At 40.0% G+C, this 27548-nt stretch overlaps 3 protein-coding genes and 1 pseudogene across 7 annotated transcripts in view; all 4 read left to right on the top strand.

Moving 5' to 3' along the window:
• The window catches only part of LOC134859890 (protocadherin gamma-C5-like), a 196874-nt gene that overhangs the window by 2843 nt on the left and 166483 nt on the right, over window positions 1–27548 (top strand). For 3 of the 5 annotated variants that reach the window (XM_063876673.1, XM_063876666.1, XM_063876664.1), the window contains exon 1: window positions 13409–15837. The exons of the other annotated variants lie outside the window; for them this stretch is intronic. In XM_063876673.1, the coding sequence (XP_063732743.1) occupies window positions 13456–15837 (2382 nt within the window). In that variant the 5' untranslated portion in view covers window positions 13409–13455. Of the gene's footprint in view, window positions 1–13408; window positions 15838–27548 lie in introns of those variants that run through there. 5 annotated transcript variants of the gene reach the window in all.
• Window positions 739–27442, top strand: LOC134859903 (protocadherin gamma-A11-like). Its single transcript, XM_063876683.1, is given in 5 exon segments — window positions 739–1261; window positions 1264–2028; window positions 2031–2447; window positions 2450–3210; window positions 27078–27442. Coding segments are annotated over 5 exon segments (2364 nt in total). The 5' UTR covers window positions 739–849; the 3' UTR covers window positions 27087–27442.
• On the top strand, window positions 7896–10361 carry LOC134860086 (protocadherin beta-15-like). Its single transcript, XM_063876932.1, is given in 3 exon segments — window positions 7896–8349; window positions 8352–8413; window positions 8415–10361. Coding segments are annotated over 3 exon segments (2424 nt in total). The 5' UTR covers window positions 7896–7934.
• On the top strand, window positions 17049–20502 carry LOC134859893 (protocadherin beta-15-like; annotated as a pseudogene).

The raw sequence follows: 27548 nt of genomic DNA, 5'->3' as shown, positions 1-27548 counted from the left end.
AAACTGATAACTATCTATGATTGAAGTTTCCTTATTCATTACCAACTTCTTTACCTGTATGCTTTTGGTGTACTCTGAATAGTAAACTGATTTGGAAAGATAGGGAGTGAATGTAGAACCCTTTTTCAAACTTACTTTTAATTTAATGTTTTCACCTCTTGAGATATAATTCATCTATCCATCTATCGTTTTGTTTCATTAGGCTGCGATTTGAGTGAGCAGTCCTTTGCAGTAAACAGTGCTCACTTTCCTCAGGGTTGATACTATCTTTACACATGTCAACAGATATGATTGTTTGGCTCTTTTACTCTTTATCTTTGCGTCTCAATACATTACAGTATAAGGAAATAGTTGTGGGAGTTCCTCTGTGCCTTAGTCTACCAGGTCAGTGACCTGTCAGAGACATTTGTTTGCGTAATTGTATTTCATTAGGAGAATTTACTTTTTTTATTTTATTTAAAACAAATATTGCCACGTTACATTTATGTCGTTAATTGTGTTGTGGCAGTGCATGCACGTGATATGCTATTGATATCACTCCTTTATCAGTTGATGATCTAACTTGTACTTTTATATAATCAAAACTAATACCACTAGCATAAGTTTTAAATGTACAGTCTATTTCTTTATTCCACTCATGGTGTCGCTATTGGCCAGGCTACGTGAAACATTACCTCTCCACCCTCTGGTGTGTAGACGACTGAAAGGATAATTCTGCAGTTGCTGTTGTTCCGGGGAGGCAGTCCGAGTTACTAAAGTGCCATCGGTTTTCTCTTAATTTTAGTGGATGATCCCTGTTGAATTTGCATTATTGGCGAAAACCGTTTGTTCTCCAACAATTGCACCGTCATGATGGAGCTCAGACTGAGCTACTTCGTTTTCTTTCTATTGTTGAAAAACGCGAATGGGGACGTGAGCTATTCCTTTCAAGAGGAAATGAAGCGTGGATCGGTTATTGGGAATATAGCGAAGGATCTTAACCTGGATTCGAGTAAATTGTCTACTAGGAATGTCCGTATTGATGCAACAGGGACCCGCAAACGTTATTGTGACATCAATCTGAGCAACGGAGATTTAATTGTTGCCGATATGATCGACCGGGAGGAGCTCTGTGGAGAAAAGCTGTCGTGTGTAATAAAACGCGATGTTGTTTTGGAGAATCCCCTGGAACTGCATCTGCTCAGTCTTCACATTCAAGACATTAATGATAACTCGCCACAGTTTAAAGAAGAATCAATCAATATAGAAATCCGTGAGTCGGCGAGAGGGGAGCTCGTTTTGTGCTAGAAGAGGCGCACGATGCAGATGTGGGGCAGAATTCAGTTCAGCAGTACAGCCTCAAAAAGAATGATCATTTCATTTTGGCTGTTGATGGAAACACAATAGAGCTTGTTCTTGAAAAGGAACTTGATCGTGAAAAACAACAAGAGATCAATTTGATCCTCACTGCTTTAGATGGAGGCTCTCCTCAGAGATCAGGTACTGTAGTCATACACGTCACTGTGCTGGATGCTAATGATAACGCCCCAGTGTTTAGCCAGGCCGTCTATAAAGTCAGTCTGCCTGAAAACTCTCCTTTAGACACTGTAGTGGTCACAGTGAGCGCTACTGATGCAGACGAGGGAGTCAACGGAGATGTGACGTATGAATTTGGACATGTTACTGAAGATGTCAAGAGAATTTTTAGTATTGACCGTAAGATTGGCAAAATAAAAGTGAATGGAGCAATTGACTTTGAGACTGCGACGACATATGATTTGCGCATTAAAGCAAAGGATGGTTTGGGATTGTCGTCTTATACAAAGGTAACAGTTGCTATCACAGATGTTAATGACAACACACCTATAGTCTATGTGAAATCTCTGACAAATCCAGTCCCTGAGAACTTGTCACCTGGTTCAGAGGTGGGCATCATTAACGTGCAGGATGCAGATTCTGAAAAGAACCAACAGGTCCGCTGCTCAATTCAGAACAATGCACCTTTCAAGTTGGTTCCTTCTATTAAAAACTATTATTCTCTGGTGACCACAGACAACTGGACCGTGAACTAGTGTCTGATTACAACATTACAATCACTGCCACTGACGAGGGCTCTCCCCCTCTGTCCTCCTCTAAAACTGTTCAGTTATCTGTAGCGGACATCAACGACAACCCACCTGTGTTTGAGGAGCAGTCCTACAGCGCATATGTGACTGAAAACAACAAACCTGGCTCCACTTTATGTTCTGTTACGGCTCGAGACCCCGACTGGAGACAAAACGGTACCGTGATTTATTCTCTGTTACCCGGTGAGGTGAACGGTGCCCCGGTGTCGTCCTACCTGTCTGTTAACGGAGACACAGGGGTGATCCACGCTGTGAGGTCGTTTGATTATGAACAGTTCAGGAGTTTTAAAGTCCAAGTGATGGCCAGAGACAACGGTTCTCCTCCGCTCAGCAGCAACGTGACCTCTGTGTGTTCATATCGGATGTTAATGACAACTCTCCTCAAATACTGTACCCCGCCCTGGATGGCAACTCCTTCATGACCGAGCTGGTCCCCAAAGCTGCACAAGGAGGCTCTCTGGTGTCCAAAGTGATCGCGGTGGACGCGGACTCCGGACAGAACGCCTGGCTGTCCTATCATATAGTCAAATCCACTGATCCGGGACTTTTCACTATTGGTCTCCACAGCGGAGAGATCAGGACACAGCGGGACATTTCTGAGTCTGACAGCATGAAACAGAACCTTATTGTGGCAGTGAAAGATAACGGACAGCCCTCTCTCTCTGCCACCTGCTCCATGTATTTACTTATCTCTGATAACTTGGCTGAGGTGCCAGAACTGAAGGATATTTCTTATGATGAGAAGAACTCCAAACTGACCTCTTATCTGATCATCGCACTGGTTTCTGTGTCCACCTTTTTCCTCACCTTCATCATCATCATCCTCGGTGTGAGGTTTTGTCACAGGAGAAAGCCCAGACTGTTGTTTGACGGAGCAGTCGCCATCCCCAGCTCTTATCTCCCTCCTAATTACGCAGATGTTGACGGCACAGGGACTTTACGCAGCGCTTACAACTATGACGCCTACCTGACAACAGGTTCTAGAACCAGTGACTTTAAGTTTGTGTCTTCTTACAATGACAACACACTGCCTGCTGACCAGACTCTGAGGAAAAGCCCTTCAGACTTTGCTGAAGTGTTTGGAGATTGTGATTCTTCTCCTGAGGTAGGGACACAACCCATATATTTAAATGTGAGTTCGTCGTTCTGAAGTAGCTCTTCCCTGCTTTGTTCGAATGCGTTTCTCCTTTGGAGTGTTTAGAGGTAGAGGTACTCTTGTCAAGTGTTTTACAGAAAAATTGAGTCACCTACATTCAAACAGATTTTCCTTTAAACATAGTATTCTTAGTGAACTGCACATTAAATAGTTGGACAAACTCAAGGCAGTGTTTTTGTACTTAATCGGTTTTGTTGCATAATTGTAATTTTGTGTGTTTATAACTATTCTTTGTTTCTGTCCATGTGCCGTCTGTTTCAAGCAGCTATTGCGAATGTTTTTGTTTTATTATTTTCAATCAGTTTCCTCAACAAACCCTTTTCTTCAGAAATATTTTATTTCAACCATTGTACTTTTTTTATACAGTAAAGATGTAAGCTTAGGCTTGTTATAATAGAGTTTTGCTTGTTGGTCATTTATGTCACTTCATTTTTGTTTACAATCATGTTATATATGATTAGACTCTTTCAACTTAGAAATAATTGATATCACAGTGGATTTGTGTTGGAAATGTTTCATTTTTCATCAAAGTCCCCAGAGTTGTTGCCTTACCCAAAGTCTTTTTTTCTAAATCTTTTCAGATCTGCTGTCAGTTTCTCATTTCACTGTGGCCGGTTATTATTTTTGAGATGTTGTTATCGTTTTGTATGAAGTAAGTTGATTGCTCATGTGGAGCTGGGTCATTTGGCTATTCATTTTTGAGAAGATAATGCTTTCATCAAAAACCTAGGTCTCCACTTGTTCACAGATGGTATTTTTTCTATATAATTGCATGCAGTGCTTGAATCAAGTTATTACTTACAGATTACTTTAACTAGTTTCTAAACAACTGCTAAGCTTGAGCATAAAGGATGCAACTTTACAGATTTTCACAAATTCATCTGGAAAGCTTCTGTATGTTTCAGTTGCATGTCCTAGGTTTTTTCTCAATGCTACCCCACATCTTCCATACAATCAAATTATGTTAGTGCATAGAACAACTCATTTGTGGTTGCATATGTTTCCATACTGTGTGTCATTAATAGTATTGACTGATTTGCTAAAGTTTTCTGGCAGAATCATCTTTAATAAAAAACAAAACATTGAAAGTACACACATTTTTTCGTAATGCATTCAGATTCAGTCTTGTACCACTGACATCCAAGGAAATTCAACCTGAGCTTTTAAAGTTAGTTCATTTACCTATTGTTTCTTGGATTGAAAATAATGTGCACGTTGCTTTAGTCAGACGTCTCATCCACATAAATACATTTAAATGAACACATTGATCTTACACTTGAGGTCAGAGTATACATCTTATAACATGACCTGGCAGCAGTCACTTTTTTTTTTACCGTAACAGCGGAAGACTGACAACTAACTGGCTTGTTAATGCTACTAATTATTGTTCTTCAGGCAGAAAGTGTCATCTTTAGTATATGTGTGTTATTTCAATTGAATACAGTCCACAACACTTCAGTTTGTTCAGCTGATTGCTCTCTTGTCTCTCCACTGTGGTAAAACAAAAAAAACAACATACTATTCAGTCTGGGTTTTCACTGTGAGCATACTGGCTTGGTTGTGTATTGTAGACTAATTATGATAGATTTTCAGATTTTAACTTGACAGAACATCACTTTGTTGATAAAGATACAGTCCCAGTTGCACACAGGTACATTAGTTTAGTAAGGTCATGCTGACAAAGTGAGGGCCTTATTTTACATAGTTTTTCTAGTGTATTGGTATTTGTAACTACTTTTCTGCATGATTGTTTTCTTTGGGTTCACCGTGTTAAAAGTGACGAGCCTTCATTTGTTTCCTGGTTGTGCTGCCCAGTCTGGTTGTTTTCCCGATTGTCTTCAGACTTGGATCTAATGCATCTGCTGTTATCTTGTTGATAAAGATTGACAAACTGTATACTCTATCTCTAATCAGCGATGGTTTCAGGGAGGCTATCCCCCAGCTTTGTGCAAAAATGGCAAGGGCTGGTTCAATCCAACTTTCACTGTTTATGGCTGTGGTAAAGCTTTGGGATCACCTTGAATCATCATGCTTTCTGTAAATCTGCAGTGTTATACACATCTAAAGTATACTTAGTAGAGGTTGACTTTAAGGGTTGTGGTATTGTTAGTTGAAAAGGACACTGCTCTTTATGTCCTCTGTTTTCAGCCAGGAACTTGGGACTGTCTGTGCTCATTTCTCTGTCCTTGGTGCTGAACAGCTGATAGGGGCTTTTTGTTTTCTCCACAACTTGACACAAAGAATACTTTGAGTTCTCCCTGATCAGTAATTTAAATAAACCAAGAAATTTAGGAAATCCATGTGAGGTTATTGTTACAAAAAATGCATAGAGCCTCCTAATGACTGGTTTATGCTGAGGGAAAATGATATAACTGCTTACAAAACATGTAAATTGTTACATCTTTAAAGGTTAAGTTTCATTGTTATGTAGCCCAGCTATTCCCTAGTTTAGTCAGGGAAGGGCCCTGAGTTCTTTAAGTCAATATAATTAATTTACAATGAAGAATACACAAGGTAATGTCTTATTTCTCTAAAGTTATCTTGTTTCTCTTTTACCAATGTACCCTTTTTATATTGTCTTGAGTCCCGTTAAGCATCTTTTAATGGTGTAGCTTCACTAGTATTAGAAACCTTACTCTGACTTATTTAATTGAGTTGAATCTATGTCACTAACCTTTAGTACGTTAGTTTAAATACCTCTATTAAAAGGGAATAGACAAATATCACACTGGGATCAGTTTAATAAATAGAAACTCAATTATTTACTGTAGAACTTATGAACAAGCTAAATGAAATACAGTCCTTCAATGTACCTATAACTACTAATACTAAGAACTTCAGTGTAACAATCCCCTTTCACTAGAAATCAATACAGTCTCCCTATATTTCAGGTTATCTTTTACTCAAATTCACACTTAACTCAGTGGGCCCACACACACACACACACACACACACACACACACACACACACACACACACACACACACACACACACACACACACACACACACACACACACACACACACCGGCAAATACATGAAATTAAAACCCCCCGTTGCAGGCCTGATGTGATGCTCGAGAGCGTGGAAAATCCACACTATTTGTCCTCTTCACTCGAACGAGCCATAACACAAGAGTGATATCTTAGCAGCTCCGACTACACACAGCAGCTTTACCGGTTTCTCAGTCTCCAGTGACGATTCACAGAGGCGGAAAGGTGTCCAGCGACGGCGCGGTCTTTCTCGAATTGTCCAAAGTCCTCACTGTGTCACTGACTTGCAGCACAAACTGAATTAATCCTCAGGGTTTCCATTCAAAAATCCCGAACTGGAACCAATAGCGCAAACTGGGTTAGCTATGCAGTGGCTAAGAGTCCATTCACTTTGCCAATGAATGCTAAAACACTCAGTTGGCTAACAAGCTATAGGCTACACACGTGGATAACTACGACAAACTTCGAGTAGAGATATACCCAGCTCCTTGCAGACAGCGCATAGAAAAATGTCCGGATAAAGATTGTCGGGTAGATAATCTTGAGACATCAACTACACACTTATTTTCTTAAGATTGCACAAACTTCACGCACTCTCTGTGCCGCGACTTTTACCGTCAAGTCACAACTCATACCCCTCACTCACACTCACTTCTTGCCAACCTGAACCAATGAGTGACCAGTATTACCCTTATTCACAAACACTACTTCCTCTTTCAACCATGAACTTTCAAAAATAAAACACACTATTAATAACTATACATATTTGTCTTTTAAACATATTTATAACACTTAACCTTTTTAATCTTTTATGAAATAGCTTTTAATAGTTATTTTTCAACTAGATATTTAAAACACACTTAACGATATACCTAGTGTTTGTATTTGAACCAAATAGCATATTTATTATCTTGTTTTAATTTCACTGTATGGGTTATTTTCAACCTGATTACACCTACTAATAAATACTTTCCTTTAAAATATAAGAAAAAGCTACTTCCCCTTTTAATCCAACTGAAGATGCACATGCTCTGTATTGCCAATATTTACAACCCTGCAGATGGGCTTATCTTGACTAGTAATTTCCGCAAATGTCGGTTGGCTAATTCAGAGCATTACTAACAAGTCAAAAATAAATATGTATGTTTTGTACTTTACATGTTTTGCCTGCACAGGATAATATCAGATGATTATAAACAGGAAATCATACAAAAAGTCTAAAGACCAGGATAGACGAAGATGGATCATCACACTAACAAAACATACAATTAAAAACAAATCAGACATAAGTTTTTATGCAAGAGAAGACGTTAGAAAGTTCAAAACCAACATTATGTACATAACACTTGTTGACTTTGAGTTTCCTGGTAGGAACGTAATGGATACATGATATTTCAAATGTCTTCTACATCGTGTTTTGTATTCAGAGGATAACCTCAGGAGGTGGTCAATTTTGAACCTTTTTTTTTTTAAATCAGTGTTGTCATCAAAAATTAACTCACGGTGGCGCTATATGCCTACTTTAAGATGTTTTAATTCCTTTTCCTTCCGTGTGGACGGTCATTCTTATGCTCTTGAATCTACATGGACACAGTCACTCTGGATTTGCAGTCCTTTGTGTTATGTAGTTGAGCTATCTTTTTTCATTCCTTTCTTCAATCTGTTGGAAACGTATCGTTTATGATGGCTTCCAACGTAATCTCGTTTCAAACGTGCAGTTTCCTTGTACTCCTTTTTTTCCTGCAAGCCGCCTATGGAGACATGAGCTATTCTTTTCCAGAGGAGATGAAACGAGGATCAGTTATTGGAAATATGGCCAAGGATCTGGGGATGGACAGGAGCGCCCTCTCCAACAGAAAAGCCCGCATTGACAGCGATGGGATTGATAAACGTTACTGTGAAATAAATCTCAACAACGGGGAGTTGATTGTTGCGGACAGGATTGACCGAGAGGGGCTTTGTGCAGAAAAGGCTTCGTGCATCCTAAAATACGAGCTGGTGCTGGAGAACCCTCTCGAGCTCCATCGGATAAGTCTTCATATTCAAGATATTAATGATAACTCGCCGCAGTTTAAGGAAGAATTTATAAATATTGAAATTCGGAGTCCGCAGACAAGGGAGCTCGTTTTGTGCTAGAGGAGGCGCACGATGCGGATGTAGGGACAGAATTCGGTTCAGCAGTACAGCCTAAAACAGAATGATAATTTCATTTTGGCTGTTGATGGAAACACAATAGAGCTTGTTCTTGAAAAGGAACTAGATCGTGAAAAACAACAAGAGATCAATTTGATCCTCACAGCTTTAGATGGAGGCTCTCCTCAGAGATCAGGTACTGTAGTCATACACGTCACTGTGCTGGATGCTAATGATAACGCCCCAGTGTTTAGCCAGGCCGTCTATAAAGTCAGTCTGCCTGAAAACTCTCCTGTAGACACTGTAGTGGTCACAGTGAGTGCTACTGATGCAGACGAGGGAGTCAACGGAGATGTGACGTATGAATTTGGACATGTTACTGAAGATGTCAAGAAGATATTTAGTATTGACCGAAAAGTCGGTGAGATACGAGTTATTGGTCCTGTTGATTATGAAACTACCTCATCATTTGAAATACGAGTTAAAGCAAAAGATGGTTTAGGGCTGTCCTCTTATGCTAAGGTTATAATTTCTATCTCTGATGTTAATGATAATGCCCCTGTTATCAGTTTAAAATCCCTGACCAACCCCATACCTGAAAACCTGTCACCTGGTGCAGAGGTGGGCATCATTAACGTGCAGGATAGAGACTCTGAGAAAAACAGACAGGTCCGCTGCTCCATTCAGCAAAACGTCCCTTTTAAGTTGGTTCCTTCTATTAAAAACTATTATTCTCTGGTGACCACAGGACACCTGGATCGTGAACTAGTGTCTGAGTACAACATTACAATCACTTCCACTGACGAGGGCTCTCCCCCTCTGTCCTCCTCTAAAACTGTTCAGTTATCTGTAGCAGACATCAACGACAACCCACCTGTGTTTGAGGAGCAGTCCTACAGCGCATATGTGACTGAAAACAACAAACCTGGCTCCACTTTATGTTCAGTTACTGCTCGAGACCCCGACTGGAGACAAAACGGTACCGTGATTTATTCTCTTTTACCCGGTGAGGTGAGCGGTGCTCCGGTGTCCTCCTATCTGTCTGTTAACGGAGACACGGGGGTGATCCACTCTGTGAGGTCGTTTGATTATGAACAGTTCAGGACTTTTAAAGTCCACGTGATGGCCAGAGACAACGGTTCTCCTCCACTCAGCAGCAACGTGACTGTCAGTGTGTACATATCGGATGTGAATGACAACTCTCCTCAGATACTGTACCCCGCCCCGGAGGGCAACACCTTCATGACTGAGCTGGTCCCCAAAGCTGCACAAGGAGGCTCTCTGGTGTCCAAAGTGATCGCGGTGGATGCAGACTCCGGACAGAACGCCTGGCTGTCCTATCATATAGTCAAATCCACTGATCCGGGACTTTTCACTATTGGTCTCCACAGCGGAGAGATCAGGACACAGCGGGACATTTCTGAGTCTGACAGCATGAAACAGAGCCTTATTGTGGCAGTGAAAGATAACGGACAGCCCTCTCTCTCTGCCACCTGCTCCATGTATTTACTTATCTCTGATAACTTGGCTGAGGTGCCAGAACTGAAGGATATTTCTTACGATGAGAAGAACTCCAAACTGACTTCTTATCTGATCATCGCACTGGTTTCTGTGTCCACCTTTTTCCTCACCTTCATCATCATCATCCTGGGTGTGAGGTTTTGTCGCAGGAGAAAGCCCAGACTGTTGTTTGATGGAGCAGTCGCCATCCCCAGCGCTTATCTCCCTCCTAATTATGCAGATGTTGACGGCACAGGAACTTTACGCAGCGCTTACAATTATGACGCCTACATGACAACAGGTTCTAGAACCAGTGACTTTAAGTTTGCGTCTTCTTACAATGACAACACACTGCCTGCTGACCAGACTCTGAGGAAAAGCCCTTCAGACTTTGTTCAAGTGTTCGGAGATTGTGATTCTTCTCCTGAGGTAGGGCCATGTTTCATATCGTTAAAGTCGTGTTCATCATCCTGAATAAGATGCAATTTTCTTCCCTGCTTTGTTTAGATAACCTTTGTTCTTTTGTATTGTTTATAAGGTTTAAATATTCACAGCAACTTTGGCCAAATATTTTTTCCAAAAACAATAACCAAACACATATTCCTTTCAAGCATTTTATTCTTAATTAGTGTCTTATTAACAAACTCAAGGCATTGTTGTCAAGGAGTTGTATTGCATATTTTGTCGTTTTGTATCCCTTCTCTGTTAAGCAGCTATTGCAAATATATATTTTTTCAATAACTTAATTCATTTTCTTCAACAATCTTTTTCAGATTTGGAAATCGATTGTATTCATACCATGTTATATTTAATATGTACACAGTGAAAATGTAACTTTGTGCTCATTGGATTGAACTTTTTGTCATTCCTTTTTGTTTTCATTCTTTTAAAATATGAATACATTATTGAGACAGTTTTGATATGAATGTGAATTAGTTGTTGAAATGTTATGTTTTTATCTGCTGTCAGTTTGGCACTTTGCTATGACTGATTATGCATTTCGAGATTTGTTGTTATCGTTTGATCAGCATAAAATAACTTGGTTATGTGTGAGGTTGGGACATTGGTCTAATAATTCTTTGGAACAATATACATTCATGAACAATGTGGTCTTCCCTTCTTCTCAGATCTTATATGGTCCATATCATTGCATGCGTTGCTTCAATCAAATGATGACTGACAGGTTACATGAACTACCTTTTACATAACTGGTTTGCTTGAGCAAAGTGTGCAATGTGAGATCATTTCAATATTTACTTTGGAAAGCTTCTGTATGTTCTAGTTGCATTACTCATGTTTGGGTTTTTTTCACTCACTACTTAAAGACATCTTCCACACAATCAAATGATTTTATACCATGTCATTTATAGCTTTGACTTATTTGCTAAACGTTTCTGGCCGAAACATCTCTCTCTCTCTCTCTCTCTCTCTCTCTCTCTCTCTCTCTCTCTCTCTCTCTCTCTCTCTCTCTCTCTGTCTTTCTCTCTCTCTCTCTCTCTCTCTCTCTTTCTCTCTCTCTCTCTCTGTCTCTCTTAAAGACATAACTAAAAATAGCGTAATATGCTTGATTGTCTTAATTTTTGCACACTCATTCTTGTGCAACTGATTTCAACGGGAATCTCAAACTGAGCATTGCTAAACTTAATCTAAGGTTTATTCTTGTGTCTGCCACATAACTACATTACAAGTTGTATATTGATCTTGCACTTAAGACCAGAGTACACATCTTATGTTGATATCTAACAGGCTGAATTACAAACCTTAACAACTGAATCACTCATAACAACATGCTGTTTATTTCTGGTTCTTCAGGTGGAAAGCATCATCAGTAGTATGTGTGTGTTTGCATTTAAGTCAATTCCACACCGCTTGTGTTTGTTCTGCTGATCACAAGCTTGTCTCACTGTGGTTGTGAGGAATAAATGTTGACAGTAAAACAACATTTTATTCAGTCTTTGTTTTCACTATGAGGAACTTGGCTTGCATGTGTTGTAGACTAATTATAATATGTTCTCAGATTATAACTGGAAATAACATCACTTTGTCTATCAGTTTGATACAGGTAGTTTAGGCAGGTCATGCACACAGTATGAGGGACTTTCTCTTCCAGGTTGTCCAAATTGTTTTGTTTTGTTACTGCTGTACTGACTGATTGTTTTTTCTGGGTTAATCATTTAAAAGTTGATACGTCTTAACTTGTTTCCTTGCTGTGCTGCCAGGTCTGCTTGTTGTATTGTCCTTTTCTGTAGTCAGCTGGATCTAATTCATAATCTTTTGTCTTGTTGAAAAACATTGAAAAACGATATCATTTATCTCTAATCCGTGATTTTATTATGGAGAATACCCCCCTCTTTGTACAAAAAGGGCAAAGGCTGGTTCAATCATCTTTGACTGTTTATGGTGTGTTAAAGCTTTGGGATCACCTTAAATATGCATACCTTCTGTAAAGCTGCAGTGTTACATGTGTATAACAGTTAGTAGAGGTTGACTTTAAGGATTGTGGTATTTCATGTGGAACCGGAAACTGCTCTTTATGTCCTCCGTTTTCAGCGAGAAATCTAAGAGTTTCTGTGCTGATTTCTCTGTCCTTGGTGTTGAAGAGATCATATGGGCTTTTTGTTCAGTTTTCTCCACAACTTCACACAAAGACTACTTTGAGTTCTCCCTGATCGGTTATTCAAAAACCAAGCAGAATTTAGGAAATTCAAAATAAACTATATAAGCATATCACACAGCCTCATAATGACTGATTTGAGATGATTGCAAACTTATTATAAAACATGTAAATTGTTAAATATTTAAAGGTTGAGTCTCATGGTTACTAATAAATAATTTATTTTAAAATATAAAAAGCTATTCACCCTTTTAATCCTGGATGCAGGAGCTCGGAATTACAACTGATTACAACACTTCAGATGTGCTTATCTTAACCAATATAATTTCGGTAAAGATTTAGTTTTGCTACTTTTAAAAGCAGGAGAAAAACATTTAAAAAAAACATCCTAATTCAGAGCATTACTAACAAGTCAATACAAATACGTTTGTATATTTGTAATTTATTTGTTTAGCTGTATAGCATAATATCAGATAATATAAACAATAAATCATATCAAAAGTCTTAAGAATGGAATGAACAAAGATAAACTGAATCATTACAGTGACAAAACATACAGTTAAAAAATCAGACGTAAATGTATGCAAGAGGAGACATTTAAAACCAACAATATGTACATGTGACACTTGTTGACTTTGAGTTTCCTGGTTAACTTAATGGTGAACTTATGTTTCTTATGTTGATTGTACATTATAGTAGTTTGTTTTCAGAAGAGTACCGCAGGATGTGGTCAATAATTCCTGTTTTAAATCAGTGTTTTCGTCAAAATGTAACTCAAGGTGGCGCTATATGCCTGCTTTAAATAGTTGTAATTCCTTTTCCTTCGGTGTTGACGGTCATTCTTCCGCTCTGGAGTCTACATAGACAGTCACCCTGGAATTGCAGTCACTTGTGTTACGTAGTTAAGCTATCTTTTTTCACTGCTTTCATCAATCTGTTAGAAACGTATCCTTAATGATGGATTCCAACGTAATCTTGTTTCAAACGTGCAGTTTCCTTGTACTCCTTTTTTTCCTGCATGGCACGCATGGCGACATAAGCTATTCTTTTCCAGAGGAGATGAAACGAGGATCAGTTATTGGAAATATGGCCAAGGATCTCGGGCTAGACAGGAGCGCACTCTCTATCAGAAGAGCCCGCATTGACAGCGATGGGACTGATAAACGTTACTGTGAAATAAATCTGAACAACGGGGAGTTGATTGTTGCGGACAGGATTGACCGAGAGGGGCTTTGTGGAGAAAAGGCTTCGTGCATCCTGAAATACGAGCTGGTGCTGGAGAACCCTCTCGAGCTCCATCGGATAAGTCTTCATATTCAAGATATTAATGATAACTCGCCGCAGTTTAAGGAAGAATTTATAAACATTGAAATTCGGGAGTCGGCGGTAAGGGGAGCTCGCGTTGTGCTAGAGGAGGCGCACGATGCAGATGTAGGGCAGAATTCAGTTCAGCAGTACAGCCTAAAACAGAATGATAATTTCATTTTAGCTGTTGATGGAAACACAATAGAGCTTGTTCTTGAAAAGGAGCTGGATCGTGAAAAACAACAAGAGATCAATTTGATCCTCACAGCTTTAGATGGAGGCTCTCCTCAGAGATCAGGTACTGTGGTCATACACGTCACTGTGCTGGATGCTAATGATAACGCCCCAGTGTTTAGCCAGGCCGTCTATAAAGTCAGTCTGCCTGAAAACTCTCCTGTAGACACTGTAGTGGTCACAGTGAGTGCTACTGATGCAGACGAGGGATTAAACGGAGATGTGACGTATGAATTTGGACATGTTACTGAAGATGTCAAGAAGATATTTAGTATTGACCGAAAAGTCGGTGAGATACGAATTATTGGTCCTGTTGATTATGAAACTACCACAACATTTGAAATACGAGTTAAAGCAAAAGATGGGCTAGGGCTGTCCTCTTATGCTAAGGTTATCATTTCTATCATTGATGTTAATGATAATGCCCCTGCAATCAGTTTAAAATCCCTGAATAACCACATACCTGAAAACGTGTCACCTGGTTCAGAAGTGGGCATCATTAACGTGCAGGATAGAGACTCTGAGAATAACAGACAAGTCCGCTGCTCCATTCAGCAAAACCTCCCTTTCAAGTTGGTTCCTTCTATTAAAAACTATTATTCTCTGGTGACCACAGGACACCTGGATCGTGAACTAATGTCTGATTACAACATTACAATCACTGCCACTGACGAGGGCTCTCCCCCTCTGTCCTCCTCTAAAACTGTTCAGTTATCTGTAGCAGACATCAACGACAACCCACCTGTGTTTGAGGAGCAGTCCTACAGCGCATATGTGACTGAAAACAACAAACCTGGCTCCACTTTATGTTCCGTTACTGCTCGAGACCCCGACTGGAGACAAAACGGTACCGTGATTTATTCTCTGTTACCCGGTGAGGTGAATGGTGCCCCGGTGTCCTCCTATCTGTCTGTTAACGGAGACACGGGGGTGGTCCATGCTGTGAGGTCGTTTGATTATGAACAGTTCAGGAGTTTTAAAGTGCACGTGATGGCCAGAGATAACGGTTCTCCTCCACTCAGCAGCAACGTGACCGTCAGTGTGTTCATATCGGATGTGAATGACAACTCTCCCCAGATACTGTACCCCGCCCCGGAGGGCAACTCCTTCATGACCGAGCTGGTCCCCAAAGCTGCACATGGAGGCTCTCTGGTGTCCAAAGTGATAGCGGTGGATGCGGACTCCGGACAGAACGCCTGGCTGTCCTATCATATAGTCAAATCCACTGATCCGGGACTTTTCACTATTGGTGTCCACAGTGGAGAGATCAGGACACAGCGGGACATTTCTGAGTCTGACAGCATGAAACAGAACCTTATTGTGGCAGTGAAAGATAACGGACAGCCCTCTCTCTCTGCCACCTGCTCCATGTATTTACTTATCTCTGATAACTTGGCTGAGGTGCCAGAACTGAAGGATATTTCTTACGATGAGAAGAACTCCAAACTGACCTCTTATCTGATCATCGCACTGGTGTCCGTGTCCACCTTTTTCCTCACCTTCATCATCATCATCCTGGGTGTGAGGTTTTGTCGCAGGAGAAAGCCCAGACTGTTGTTTGATGGAGCAGTCACCATCCCCAGCGCTTATCTCCCTCCTAATTATGCAGATGTTGACGGCACAGGAACTTTACGCAGCGCTTACAATTATGACGCCTACCTGACAACAGGTTCTAGAACCAGTGACTTTAAGTTTGTGTCTTCTTACAATGACAACACACTGCCTGCTGACCAGACTCTGAAGAAAAGCCCTTCAGACTTTGTTCAAGTGTTCGGAGATTGTGATTCTTCTCCTGAGGTAGGAATTGTTGTCACTTAACGTTGACGTCTATATTTGCACCTGGTGATCAAGCTGTTCAGATACACACACACACACAGTTGTCTGCACAATTTTTTTTTTACCAGTGAAATATACTTGACAGCTTCAGCTCATCTCTGTCCTTGGTACTGTACTGTTCTTTGGTGTATTTTTAAAATAAGTATTTTCAATCCCTTGAGTTGGGACTTTTTGTTACCTACCTGAAAGGAAAGTCGAGATCACTCAATATTCCTATACATACAACTTGAAATAATCATTGTGTTTCTTATTCACTTTATAAAGATATCAGCTTTGTTATTTTAAGGGACATGGCACTTTTCATGAATTGACTTTAACTATTCATCAATTTAAATGGTATCTCATTACAATTTTCAGTCATCAATAGTTTAATTTCCTCAGTAATTGTTTTAATCATCAAGCAGGATAGAAGAACTTGTCTCATAAATGATGCAATGGTGTTCAATAGACTTTAAGCACAAATTGATGAAACCAACTTATTGGTGGTAAATGCTTCCAATTCTGCAATTTTACTGGTTCAATGGTCATTTGAGGGCTATTGGTTTTTCTGCAGACTTAGCTGTGTTTGGGCCTGCTACTCTTTTGTTTTGACTCAGTTGCACATGCAGTGACTTCTTGCTGCCTCCTTTTTTATTATACATTTGGTTTACTATCCTTAATCTGCTAGCTCTGATGAGATTGCAGATCTCAGGAACTTGAAAGTTTCCAAAGTACCTTTTTAGTATGGTGACCTTTGGGAGTGTTTGTGTTATGAGCACACACAGCACTAAATGCAATGTTTTGCATCACAGGGATCAAAACACTGCATTTAGTGATCAACATTATATAATGATCAATCAATCAACACATACTATCAATGAAAACTATAATTGTTACATTTACAAAGATGCAATTTATTTCAAATGTATATTTTCACTTTTCCATCGTGTTGACTCAGAGATAAATGTTCATCTTGTGTAATACGTTTCCACAAATGGATTTTTGACAAGATATTGTTAAGAAATATAAGCACATTTTCTTTCTGTCTTATATCATACTATCCACTCTTGCAATAACAATTTTAGTCTCTTGGTGACGCTCTTTTATAATGCCTGACTCATGGACGCTATGGCGTGTCTCACCTTATCTGTGTCAGTGGAACTGGAGTATTGAGTTAGAGCCCAGGGCTGTGTATGCATGTATGTGGATGTGTGGGTGTATGAGGGAGAGATGGAGAGAAGAAGAGTGAGACTTTTTTTCTGTGAGAGAGAGAGAGAGGCAGAGAGGGAGCGAGAGAGAGAGAGCAGTGGTAAAACTAGGACAGAGAGAGAGGAATCCATGCAGACAGCATTCCTAATAGAGCATGATTAACGCAGCTAGAGAAGCAGGGAACCGTTGGATTACAGCAGCATTTTTATTTCGCTACTTGGATGTGTATGCTTTTGATTTAGTTTTAATGGCGACTGTACAGCTTTTTGTGAAAGCATCTTTAATAATGGACAAGCCAGTAAACTTAAAATGGTGGCTGCAATTTCTATTGCTTTGCCTCCTTTTTGGTATCTCGTTTGGAGAAGTCCGTTACATCCTTCCAGAAGAGATGCAGCAGGGGTCGGTTATCGGGAACGTTGCGCGGGATCTGGGACTGAAAGTGACGGAGCTTGATGCTCGTCGAGCCCGTGTTGTTGCAGAAGGAACCAGCCAGCTGTGTGAACTGGACACTGCGTCAGGCAATCTTTTGATCACCCAACGGATAGACCGAGAGGAGCTCTGCGCGCAAACCAGTGTCTGTATCCTACAGTACCAGCTCCTACTTGAAAATCCTCTGCAAGCATACAGCTTAGTTTTGGATATTGCTGACATAAATGACAACAGCCCAGTTTTTGCTGAAGGGGAGATACAACTCCAACTAGTCGAATCCACAGTCCTGGGGAGGCGCTTTCCATTGGAGAGCGCGCATGACCCCGATTTGGGAACAAACTCAGTCCGTGAATATAAACTGAGTCTGAATGATCATTTTGCATTAGAAATTAGTACCCAAATAAATGGCAATGCTTATCCTGAACTAGTTCTTAAGAAGGCCTTGGACCGAGAGGCACAGGTTGAACATGTACTGAAAATCAATGGAATTGACGGGGGCAATCCAGTCAGATCAGGAACTGCTTCTATCCATATCCGTGTTTTGGACGCCAATGATAATGTCCCAGTTTTTAGCCAACGAGTTTACAAAGCGTCTGTCCCAGAAAACTGTGCCATAGGGACTCTCATAGCGAAGTTGAATGCAACGGACTTGGATGAAGGTGTTTACGGAGAGATAACCTACTCTTTACTCACTTGTCAGACAAGATAGGAGGGGTTATTGAAATTGATCCTGTGAGTGGAGAAGTTCGGCTGTCGGGTGCCATTGACTATGAAGATGCCAGTACGCATGAGCTGGATGTTCAGGCCAAAGATGGGGGTGGTCAAGCGTCTCACTGTAAACTTGTCATTGATGTCATTGATGTAAATGACAACAAACCGATTATAGAAATCAAATCAGCCTCAGCTAATGTGGCTGAAAACTCTAAACCAGGAACTATGGTTGCTCTGATTAACATCTATGACCTGGACACCGGCAGCAGTGGGCATGTCACATGTAGAATCCAAGACGGTGTCCCATTTAAGTTTGTATCCGAGGTAAAAAACTACTACATGTTAGTGACTGACGGAATACTGGACAGAGAACTTCAACCGAAGTATAACATCACAGTCACTGCCACTGATGCCGGCTCCCCCTCACTCTCCAGTGTTAAAGTTCTAACAATTATGATCAATGACATCAATGATAATCCCCCGACTTTTACGCAGAGTGAGTACAATGCCAACATCCTGGAAAACCAACCCGTGGGCACGTTTGTGATGAAAGTGAAAGCAGAGGACATTGATGACGGATCTAACGCTAAAATACTGTACCAATTGTCAAAGGACACAAACTCAGAAGTGTCTTCCTTCCTCACCATCAACTCCGATACAGGAGAGCTCTTCACTTCCCGCCTCTTTGATTACGAACAATCGGTTCACTTTCAAATTAAGGTGACAGCTCAAGATGGAGGTGATCCTCCTCTCTCCTCCACCTGCACTGTTAACGCTTTTATCAAGGACCAAAATGACAATGAACCTGTCGTCCTATATCCTGTCCAAACAACCGAGTTCATTGCTGAGGACATGGTGCCAGTTGAAGCTCCTAAAGGCTACCTGGTTACTAAGGTGGTCGCTGTGGACGCTGACTCTGGCCATAACGCCTGGCTCTCCTACAGAATAATCAAAGCATCGCAGCCTAACCTGTTTATGGTCGGTTTGCATACAGGAGAAATCAGAACTGTGCGCGCCTTCATGGAGGAAGATGAACCAAAACAAACTGTTGTCATTTCTGTGATGGATAATGGGCCAGAATCTCTGTCCGCCACCGCTACAGTCAGCATAGAGATTGGTGACGGGCTTCCTGTTTTAAACGAACTCTTTGAGTTTGCAGATGCGTCACAGGACAGGGATAAATTAACGCTCTATTTAATAATTGCTCTGTCAGCTGTTTGTGCTCTCTTTATGCTTTTAATCAGTGCCGTGTTTTATTTTAAGCTTTGCAGGCGTAGTTATGTTTACCGTTCAACCAATGCTAGTCTCCCCGTGTTTCCCACTACCTACTGCCCTCCTAGTTTTACAGATTTAAGCCGCTGTGGGACCCTGATGAAAGATGACCGGTATGATTCATTTTTGACCACAGGGTCTTGGAGAGGTGATTTTCGTTTCGCCTCAAGCACAGACACTGACACTCTGAAGCAAAGGAGTGCAGCCTATCAAAAAAACACGCTAAGGCGTGCAAGTACAGATAGGGCTACTCTAAAAGTGAGGGCAGGGGTTCCGCAGCCTTGTTACGTATTTCAATAATAGTCAGCCCTTCACATACTTTAATATGTTTTAAAAGTAACCTTGTGCAGTGAAATTTATTTTCGCCCTGGGTATGCCACATATTACAGAATTGTATCTGTGCCTAATATGTGTCAATGCAACAATATGTTTTGTAATGTTTTTTGGAGTGTTAATAACCTCAGCATTATCCCCCATAACTTGACCTTAATATATATGACAAACCTAACCCAGTTTTTTCTTCTGGAAGATTCTCAAAAATAGTATAGCAGCATATACATTGTCATTATTAGATCTCCATCTGTGTTTCTTTTTTTTCACTTTTTGATGAAATATTGAAAACATGTTCAGCATACAGTATGTTTGTTAGAACTTCATTCAGGCAGAGTAGTCTCCCTGTCTTTGTCTTTCAAAGTTTTTTAAGTGCATGCACATTTCTGACCACTCGTATCTACTACTGTATCTTCTGCTCTTATAAGAAACATTTGAGTCGTATTTCCTTTCCATAAAATGTTACTTCGTCCTTGGCATACTCTTCTTTGCCTCTTTTAATGTGTTGGTGTAAAACAGCCTTTGCTCTTGTTATTAATGTCAATTTTTTTACTTACAAATAAGCCAAGTTTTGATAGCATCATGTTAACTTTTTACAGAGTAACACATATGTGATAGTCATAATAAAAGGTTTGCACTACATTGTATGGATTTCACTTTATGTATACAGACTATAAATGTAAACAAATGAAAAATAAACCTGAAGAGAATATTGTTTTTAGTGCTCCGCTGCCTTAATGAGCTTTTAAACTCAATCTGTAAAGGAAATAAATCAAAGGCATTTATAAATGGAAACAAAGCAAAAATCCAAGGCAACTGTAAGATAGAACGATAATACACCCAGACAGACTTGCATAAGATAAGGACTTGAATGATTCCTCAGCTGATAACATTTATTGATACAGCGTTGCAAAGGAGGAAAAAAATAAACATGATAAAAAACACAAATATAAATTAAGATGCATATGTTGTAACATATTTGCACTATATGCAAATTATTGAAAGTAATGCATGTCTCTGGATTTTATGATTGGCCTTTCGACCAAATGCTTTTGTTAACTCATATAACAGCAATGCAGAATAAATACATGTAGGTAATAGAATATTGTTGGTTCTTTTAACACAACTTTGCTGCTAACTTGAAATATGAAATTCATTATGTTTCTCATATATTCATTTTAATACACACAGTAACAAATGTGGCATTTAATATGAAAACATTCAAAACCAAAACAGCGTGAACAGTGCTTAACAAAAAATAATTTAGGGAATATCTTTTCTATAATAGGATGGTCACTTCCTATGAAGACTACATTTATAGTGCTTTATGATTGAGGGCATTCATAATGAATTATGATTTATTTATAATGCTTTCTGTATTTAAATCTGAGCCGTTACATCAGATAATAGATGAAAATAGCATTGGTCCCTCACAGGGGAAAGTAAATTGTTACAGCAACAAGAGTCAAAGAATCAAAGGACCAATGTGTTGGCATAGCTTTATAAAATACATTCACTTTTAACATATTTTACTTAACAATTGAATGTATTGTGTGAAGCAATGTCCTAAAAAAACTATTATTATTTTTTTTTTTTAATAAATATTTTTATTAGATTTCTCGTTCATACAACAATACTTGACACATACAATGTTTCCAGGTAGACTTGTTAAGAGGTAGTAAGCGGTTTGTCTTACAGTGTATGCTGAAAACAACAACCAATTTAACCTAAGCCAGAACGGCTTCTATGACTGAACCTTAGTTACCCATTATCCCTTCCCACACAGCAAAAACAACAAACAACAAAAACAAAACCAAAAAACAAGAAAAAGAAGGGGAGGGGGGGGGGGGGAGCATCTAGTCGCTTTCTGGGTGAATAGTAGTTCTATCTAAATATTCAATGAAGGGCTGCCAGGTTTTGTTGAAAACATTACCAGAACCCGCAAGTGAGAATCTAACCTTCTCAAGTTTGATATGAGTTAGGACCTCCCTACGCCAGCTATTGTGTGAAGGGGGGAGAACATGTTTCCACTTAAACAAAATAAGGCGTCTGGCCAATAGGGTTGTAAAAGCCAATACCCGGCGCTTTGTCACAGGGAGAATAGGTGTTGTAAGTGGGGGGGAACCAAACAGGGCCATGCAAGGCTCAGGAATAAGATCCATCTCAAGCACCATTGCAAGTGTATCAAAAATTTGGCGCCAGAAGCCGGTAAGGTTCGGACAGGACCAAAACATGTGTGTGTGGTTGGCAGGTGATTGTTTACACCTATTACAACTGTCATTGGTGCCTGGGTAAATCTTCGAGTGTTTGTGTAGTGCACTCTGAAAAGAACCTTACATTGTAACAAGCATAGCACACATGGAGTGAACTAGCTCAAGAATTTGGTCCCACCGGCTGTCTGATATTGGTACTCCTATCTCCTCCTCCCAAATCCGCTTCAGGCGAGTCACCTGGTCAGGGTTAAGGGAATCAATGGAGTTGTAGATCACTGAGATGGAGCACCTTTGGACAGGGTCAAGGGTGAGCAAGGAGTCAATCATAGACCTGGGTGGGTGGTTGGGGAAGTGAGGGTAGGTGGTTTGGACAAAGTCCCTGGCTTGAAGAAAACGGAAAAAGTGAGAGTGGGGTAATTCGAGCCTGGCTGCAAGCTCTGTAAAATCAGTAAAAATGTTTTTTTTGTAAAGGTCCTTGACATGCAGCAGGCCTTTGTTTTGCCAGATATTAAAAGTAGTGTCTGACAGGGATGGTGGAAATAGATGGTTTTTAACAATCGGGGCTAAAGTTGAAGGTTCATTCAAGCCATAATGTTTACGGAATTGCATCCACATTTTCAGGGAGTTGGTAACAACAGGGTTCTGTGAGACATTATGAATCTTGAGAGTGAGTCGCGCGGTAAGGAGGGATTGTAAAGAAAACGTTGAGGACCATAGTTTTATCTGAGCCCATGAGGGACCTGTGTCAGCTCTTCAACAATTTGACCTCACACCATTTGTAAGGATATGGGCAGTTGGGGAGTCATAAAGCAGTCTAATCCATACAATAAAGTCAGAGCTGAAGCCAAATTTTGACAGGACGTAGGATTATTCAGTAAAAAGTGGGAAAGTTTCCATTGTGTGTGTGGAGGGCTGCGGTTAGGGAAAGTTATGATAACTGATGTAGTAGCATGGTCCGAGATCACTATACTGTGATACTCACTTGAATTGACCCAATGCAATAGCCTATTATCAACGAAAAGTTTTGAGTATGTACGATGAACGTGGGAGAAAAACGAAAAGGCTTTGGTGGATGGATTAAGAGATCTCCAGGGATCACTTAGGCCAAGCTGGTTTAAAAAAGATTTCAAAGTGGTAGCAGAGTTGGATAAAGTAAGGGGTCTAGAGAAGGACCTGTCTAGAACAGGATCCTGAATAAGGTTGAAATCGCCACCTATAATCGGGTAATGACTGTCTATGTCAGGAAGGGAAGAGAAAAGATGGGTGATAAATTTGTCATCATCCCATACAGGGGCGTAGACAGTCACTAAAATAACTGGGATGTCAAACAGCCTGCCTGATACAGCCACAAAATGCCCATTAGGGTCCTCAATAGATTTTGTTGGTTCAAATGTTATATTTTTGCTAATAATAATTGCCGCCCCTCTCGCCCTCGCGGAAAATTTAGAATGAAATACATGACTCATCCAAGGTCTTTTAATACGTGAACTCTCAGAGGTCTTGAGGTGAGTTTCCTGAAGGAAATAAACTTGAGTTGTCTCAAGTGTGAAATCACTTTGTCCCTCTTAATTGTTCCATTGACTCCCCTAACATTCCACGACACAAACCTGCAGCCCTGGTTTTGAGGTGTAATTGTGTTACACATTACTCACCCTTTGTTAAGGGAAGATGTAGAGTGACGATGCTTTTTGGGGGAGGGGGGGGGACCAACATAAAGAGAAGAGGGAAAGAAAAGAAAGAGAGAAGAGATGAGAGAAGAAAAAACAAAACAAACAAAAACACAACAACAGAAAACCCTATTAACACATTTAAAACCCCTATAGCTTCCAGTTTTTCTGGGTTTTTTATACTCACCGATCCCCATAACTTCACCACTCCAGCAGGACAAAATGTAAACCTTATAGAATAGTCAGACAATAACAGAGAAAAGTTTAAGTGCCTCCCACATTGCAAGGTCTAAAACCAAACTACTATCATGTGAGCATAAACAAGTACAACAGTCACTGTGGAAGATTCCCCCAGAGTATTTTTAGACGAAGAATAACAATGCAAGTTTTCCCACCATGCCATCCCTTTAGAGCAGTAGGGGGCGGTATGCCCCAGGAATAGAAATCAATGACATAAGTGGAGAGGCTGCATCTTCACGTAGCATATAATTTTTTTAAAATAAATAAAACATTCCACAGAATTCCAGGCACCTTTGTATTACACTTTTAACTAATATTACCCCTAATAAAAATGAAAAGTATGATCAAGTGTTAACCAAAACAAACAGGGGCAGACTCCATACACAACATCGGTTCAACAAGCCCAGACGGCGTTTTATAAAAACTAAGAGTCCCAGTGTTCAATAAGCATAGTACGACACTAGTAAGAGTTCACAGTCACTGTATGTTAAGTGTTATCGTGTCGAGACACTCTTACCGGGTGGGCGAGCCATCCCGAAGCCGGTAACGATGTTAGCATTAGTCGCTAGTAGATTAGCCCGAACACCGACTACAAAATCGAGGCAGAGAAGCAACATCATGGGACGGGCGCGGACCTCACGAAGGCAGTGGCTTCTTCGACTGAGGAGAAACGTTTCTATTGCCATCTTTCTTGGTGATTTGAAGCTTTGCTGGGTAAAGGAGAGCTGGTCGGAGGCCTAGGTTATACAGCTTAACCATGACATCGCGGTAGGCCGTACGTTGCTCTAAGACGTCGGGGCAATAGTCCTCGTAGATGCAGACCGGCGAGTCACGGTACTTCAGGTCATTCCTCCGTTTGCGGGCCTCCCGGATTATCAGCTCTCTGGTCTGGTGTCGGTGAAAACATACGATCACAGGCATGGGCCTGTCTCCCTTTCGCGGTTTAGCAGCTAGGGAGCGGTGGGCTCGGTCTAGCTCTGGTGGGGTTTGTAGCACTTGGTCCCCGAATATCTCCATCAGGACTTCAGAGAAAAGGGTCGTGGGTCGTGGACCCTGGCAGGCCGACAATCCTGACGTTGTTACGCCGGCTTCGTCCCTCTAAATCGATGTTCTTGGCTTTGATTTTAGCACAAGCCTCTGCTAAAGTGGAGCATGATACTTCGAGGGCCTGGATAAGTCCTTCAGTTAAGTTGGCGTTGGTCTCCAAACTCGCAATTCGTTCACTAAAGTCAGTCACTGTAGCCTGTACTGTGTCTAGTTTAGCTTCAAGAGAGGCAAACGCCGACCTGAGCTCAGCAGACAGCGCTGTCGATATGGACTGGCGGTGCTCCTCCAGCAAACTAGTCAGAGCGGACATGCTAATCTGGCTAGCTGCGGCGGACGAGTCGTCTCTCCTGGTGTCTTTTTCCTTAGTCTGCTTAGTTTCGGAGGCCATGAGTCATGTAGAAAATATTACTCACTATTACTAGAGAGTAGTGTCGGATTTGGGTTATAAAAAGTTATATTTTTTCAGGACAGTGCACCTACTTCTTAAAATAAACCGTAATATATATATATAAGATATATCATTTCTAAGAATAGTGATAGTGAACATTTTTAAATTTAAAGAGCGGATTTTTCCAGCTTTCTTGAGCCAATAGGTTTAAGATATAAAAAGGTATAACAAAAACACATGACAAAAGCAAAACATTTAAAGTCGCAAGCAGCGTAAACAAATATATGTTCAGGTGTCACAAGAATTGTAGTTTGTTAGATGTGTGCTTGTGTGTGTGGTCGTCATCAAAATAACTCCCATGTGAATGTATGTGTGTTCCTGTTTGCTGCAGGTTAATTTGTGCCCCAATTTTTTTTCCATGGAAGGTAGAAAAAAACAGTACTTATTTTTTCTTTATTGTCTGGGTCACACGAACCATGTTTTAAGTTGTATGTTTGGCAATATCAGAGAAAGATAAAGACAGATAAATGGCTGCTATATATTTACTCAGACATCACAGGGTTTCCATTGTCCTTATTTTTTCATACTGAACATGGTTAAGTTTAGTTTTATACAAACATTAACCACAGAGTTAGGGATGAAACAAAGAGTTGTTTTTTTCTGTCAACACAATTTCCTACCTGTGCTTTATTAGTATTTGTTTTAATACATAAGTCAACATGAGTTAATATCTCCATAGGTCATATGTTTTAGGTCATTATTGTTTTACCCGATTAGGTGATGCTTGAATTCCACTTATTCCAGTTATTCTATGCTAAACTGTCAGGGAATTTGGTATGATTTGGTATGAGTGGATGATGTAATCAGGATGCATTTCTAAATAATAACATAATAAGAAGAGGGCATGTGAGTTAAGCTAATTGAAAAATGAATTTAGCAGCGTTTTGAAACACAGCAGGTTCCAATTGACAATGAAAGTAACCTTCTGAAGGCTGAAAAAGAAGGGCACAGCTCTATTTTTGGTTTGCTAATAATATTCTGGGGTGTGCAGAACAGAGCTTAACAGGATGAAGCTTTAACTTTGTTAACATTATATTACTTTAGGACACTTTTTATAAAATCTATAGTGCTTTGTGAGTACATTCTTATAGTATTTTTTGATGCACATATCAACAGTTATATATTCATTATTAATTTCATTGTTTTATAATTAAAAGTGTTGACTGATGGGGCTTATACAATATTATTACTGCCTATTCTCACAAATATACACCCCAACCATTATACATATTTTATCAATGTTTCAATTTCGGTAGTTAGTAAAAATGTGGTGCATTTTCATGCATTTAGGAAAGTCTGTGCCTCATCGTTAATGATTATTAAAAATAAACTTGAATATCAGGTGTCAGAATATTTGTAAAGAGTAGACACCTAATGCTAAGCAACCCTGGAAGTGATCAAGTAACACTTTATTTTTGGGAAATCTCCAGGGCAGTAAACGCATCTTTACTGTCTGATATGTCAAAAACCCAGACCATTATATTCTTCATCATAAAGCTGAGGAAATGTTTATATTGCTAATAAATGTAAAATGATATGACCAAATCTGATTCATTTCTGTTTTTTTCAGAATTATAAAGAATTAATACTAACTGGCTTTTCTCCTTTCTTTTCTTGGTGCACTCCTTGAATGAAACAACAATTTCGATCCAGCAGGTGAGATAATTTTCATATCCTTTCTTTTTAAATCCCACACAGATCTCCCACAGGTGTTAGTAATACAGTCTCACACAATCGAGATTAATCACCATCGACCCATATTTAATTTCCATCAATTTTCCATGTCTTTTCTTTGCTCTGTCTTTTCTTCTTTATCTGTTCTTCACCACTATAAAACTGCATTGAAACTATTAAAAAGAACGACACTGATCTTCTCAAATCTTGCCTTGAAAGTGATATTCCTACAAGAATGACATTTTAGGCAGCAGTCTTGTAACACAGGCAGCTGCATTACTCCTATTTTTGCATGCTTTGTGATCCCACCCAATATTTTACATTACATGAATATTAATCATCTTGCTGTGCAGCCATTGCCTGAATAATGCAAAATCATGATGTGCAGAGTGGAATGCTATGCCGTGGTATGCTTATATTGTGTGTGTGTGTGTGTGTGTGTGTGTGTGTGTG

The sequence above is a fragment of the Eleginops maclovinus genome, chromosome 23, assembly GCF_036324505.1.
Source record: "Eleginops maclovinus isolate JMC-PN-2008 ecotype Puerto Natales chromosome 23, JC_Emac_rtc_rv5, whole genome shotgun sequence".
NCBI lineage: Eukaryota > Metazoa > Chordata > Actinopteri > Perciformes > Eleginopidae > Eleginops > Eleginops maclovinus.
The sequence above is the reverse complement of the archived record's forward strand: the minus strand, read 5'-3'. Positions and strand labels throughout refer to the sequence as shown.